The 3,183-nt window shown below is 43.7% G+C and overlaps 1 protein-coding gene across 1 annotated transcript; it reads right to left on the bottom strand.

Moving 5' to 3' along the window:
* Window positions 1-266: 266 nt before the first annotated feature.
* Window positions 267-2,181, bottom strand: foxe1 (forkhead box E1). The gene has a single exon (XM_015393276.1). It carries the CDS (start codon window positions 1,829-1,831, stop codon window positions 728-730), a length of 1,104 nt encoding a protein of 367 aa, XP_015248762.1. The 5' UTR covers window positions 1,832-2,181; the 3' UTR covers window positions 267-727.
* Between the last annotated feature and the right edge of the window lie 1,002 nt (window positions 2,182-3,183).

A 3,183-nucleotide genomic window follows, 5' to 3' on the forward strand; every position in this document is an offset into this window, starting at 1 on the left:
CTAATGCTGCGGCTCCAGACGACACTTCAAATCCAGCTGAGCCGAAACGCTGAGGTAAGCAACTCAAACACTGGAGGAACACAATGTTTATCTTTCTGTGTTTTGGTTGTTAATACCACAACTAATTACTTCAATTTACTTCAAATATAAATACCTGCCATGAGTAACAACTTCCTAACTGGCTGTGGGACAAAATCCACACACTTGGCAATAATAAGAAAATAAATGATGGATTCATGATTTCATTAAAACAATTTATTTCCAATATTCACCATAAGTTTTTTTTTTCCATGAAGAAAAAGTGCTCTATCCGTTTATTTACAAAAAGCAAACAAAATGTTTTTTTTTTCTTTAAAAAAAGAACATGCAAACTTTCTAATTAATCCTCTGCAAACAAGCTTATTAGTGTGAAGCCAGAAGCCATGAAGTACAATAATTTATATGAAAAAAAAAAAAAATGTAGGTTAGGCTTGTAACTTATCCATTCACATTGTGACAAAGAAAAGGAAGAAAAAAAAGGTACATTTGAGCAAACCTGTACAGAATGTCTTAAAGATGAACTTCCCATCAGTTTGGAAGACACGGTCTAAAATAATAGCAGAAAAAAAAATCACATTTATCATTGCAGTCTGTTCGGTACTGTCCTGTTTGTGCGCTCAAATTTCACTTTTAAAGTTATGATCTTTACACCATGAGCCCGAGCTTAGACTGGGACGTTTCCAGCAGCTCAGATTGCAGAAACAAACCGGTCCATGTTGCCGTGGTACGATGGGTGTCTCAGGTATCCCCCAGTGTTGGTGACACCACCCGCTGTACTGTTGTACTGGGAGAAAGAGCCGAGCTGTACTGGGGAAACTCTGCCGTAATGGTCTACTGTGTCTGCAGAGCCGTGAGCTGTGGAGTGGATCCGGCCTGTTGCTACGTACCCCTGGCTGTGGGCCTGTCCGTAGGAGCCCTGGTGGGCGTGATGGTGTGCGTGGCTGTTTGGCCCAGAGTAGGTGAACCCTGGGTGTGCAGAGGAGCGGGGCGGCACTGCACCCCCACAGGGTTGACTCTGGAAACCTGGGGTTCCCAGGCTGCAGGGAGACGACCCGTTAGGCAGACCCTCTGGACTGAAGCTCCTGCTGGGCTGCTGCATCATCTCTGGGCCTTGACCCGCCAGCATGCTGGGTGAGGTTGGGTGTCCAATGATGTTATTGATGCTGAACATGCGGGTCTGACCGTGGGCAAACCCTGGAGGTGATGAGGAGGGGTAGTAGGCAGAGGGCAGCTGCTGGCCGTACGCAGGGCTGACGGTCATGTTGGGGTAGACTGAACTGGTGTATCCAGTGGATCTGGCGATCTGGACAGGAGAGAAAACTGGTGTGTCGTGGACATACGAAGCATAGGTGCTGAGGTCACAGCGTTTGAACCTCTTCCTGCGCCTCAGAAAGCTGCCGCTCTCAAACATATCCTCCGCGTTGGGGTCCAGCGCCCAGTAGTTGCCCTTTCCGGGTCGGCCGGGCTCTCGAGGGATCTTGATGAAGCAATCGTTTAATGTCAGGTTGTGGCGGATGGAATTCTGCCACTTCTTTGAGTTGTCTCGATAGAAGGGGAACCGCTCTGTGATAAATCTGTAGATCCCGCCAAGCGTCAGCTTGCGGTCAGGGGAGTTGGCGATTGCCATGGAGATGAGTGCGATGTAGCTGTACGGCGGTTTCCCCCTCTGAAGAGGTCTCTTTCTCCTCCTGCCCCGGGGCTGCTGCTCCTCTGTGTTTGGCGAAGGGTTGGAGGAAAGCAACGTGGTGTCTGCTGGAGACTCTTTCTCCACTTTGACCACCGGCATTGTCATTGGCAAAATCCTCACAACAAATGATCAGGTGAAGCTTGAGACGCTCTCCAAAGTGTTTGGGTTATTTCCTCAAGAACAAGGAACCAAACTAGATCAGGGGAATAAGTAGGTCAAAACTACACATATGTAAAATAAAAATTAAAATAAATAAATTAAAAAAAAAAAACTACTGTCTTTGAGTCCAAGTCCAGCAGTTCTTCTCCTGGAGGAATAAATTTTCCCTTTGTAGAAAATTCCTTCAGTTAAGGATCAGTTGGTCTCTTTATTTGTCCCGCTTCGCTGTCCGCTGCAGTTAGTGAGCTGTAAGCTTTACTGTGTTCAAGGTGTGAGACAGAATGAGTCACTTAGTTTTACCTGAAGTGAATATGAAGGGCCACACCCCCAGAGCAGCACATGCTCTCAGCATACCTCAGCTTTAGGTTTTATGAGGGTCTATTGTTCACGTTTGTCAAAGGTCTGCTCGCTTTTGACAATTTAAAAAGAACAAAACCAAAAAAAAAAAAACGTGTTTTACAGTGTCTTATGCCTCTGTCTCAGTAGCGTGTTGTGCATTTGTATTTAACCACCCAGGTGAAAACTTCCTACCATCTTGTCTTATTAAGATAAAAGTTGAGTCTTTTGATGCATGTCTCTGCCAGCTCTCCACATCAATGGAGACAGAAGATTTTCTTTGCTCTTTGTGAAAAAAAATAGCTTAAGCTCCATAAAATCAGATGGAGATAATCTTCTAATTTAAAAGCTTTGAGATGAATTCTCATTCAGGTTTAGGTCAGGATTTTAACTGGGTCGCTCTAAGACATGAATTCGCTTTTATGAAAAATCTTTCAAGTGTGCCTTTCTCTGTATGCTCGGTCGTTGTTCTGCTGGAAGCCGGAACCTCTAAAGCGTCTTCGAAGACTTTCCTGTGCCTGCAGAGCGAGAGAATCCCCGTAGCATGACGCTGCCTCCCCTATGTGGGCATGGTGTGTTTTCTGTCTTGCTGGTGTTTTGCATGTAAGTCGTATGGCTCAACCTGGCCCCATCTGAGGGATAAAGATATATTAATTTTTTTTTAAAATAAAGATATATTCAGATTTTTTTCTTTTTGCATTAAAAAGTTTAAAAAAAAAAGTGACTCTCTGGGATTATGTGTGCAGTATAAAGGCAAGTCACTGTAACCTTAAACAGGGTTTGTAGTAATAACTAGTTTACCTGAGTAATGTTGCATTAAAAATATGTTTTTAAGACTATTTTAAAATCTCTGTATTTATACTTGTATGTGAATTAAAATAACAGCATCTATCCACTTTAGTTACTTTGCAAAACCAAGAAAACTTATAGTCAGATCCTGTTTTTGATCCAAAGCGTCTTCG

The sequence above is a fragment of the Cyprinodon variegatus genome, unplaced genomic scaffold (genome assembly GCF_000732505.1).
Source record: "Cyprinodon variegatus isolate N-32 unplaced genomic scaffold, C_variegatus-1.0 Scaffold634, whole genome shotgun sequence".
NCBI classification, from domain to species: Eukaryota; Metazoa; Chordata; class Actinopteri; order Cyprinodontiformes; family Cyprinodontidae; genus Cyprinodon; species Cyprinodon variegatus.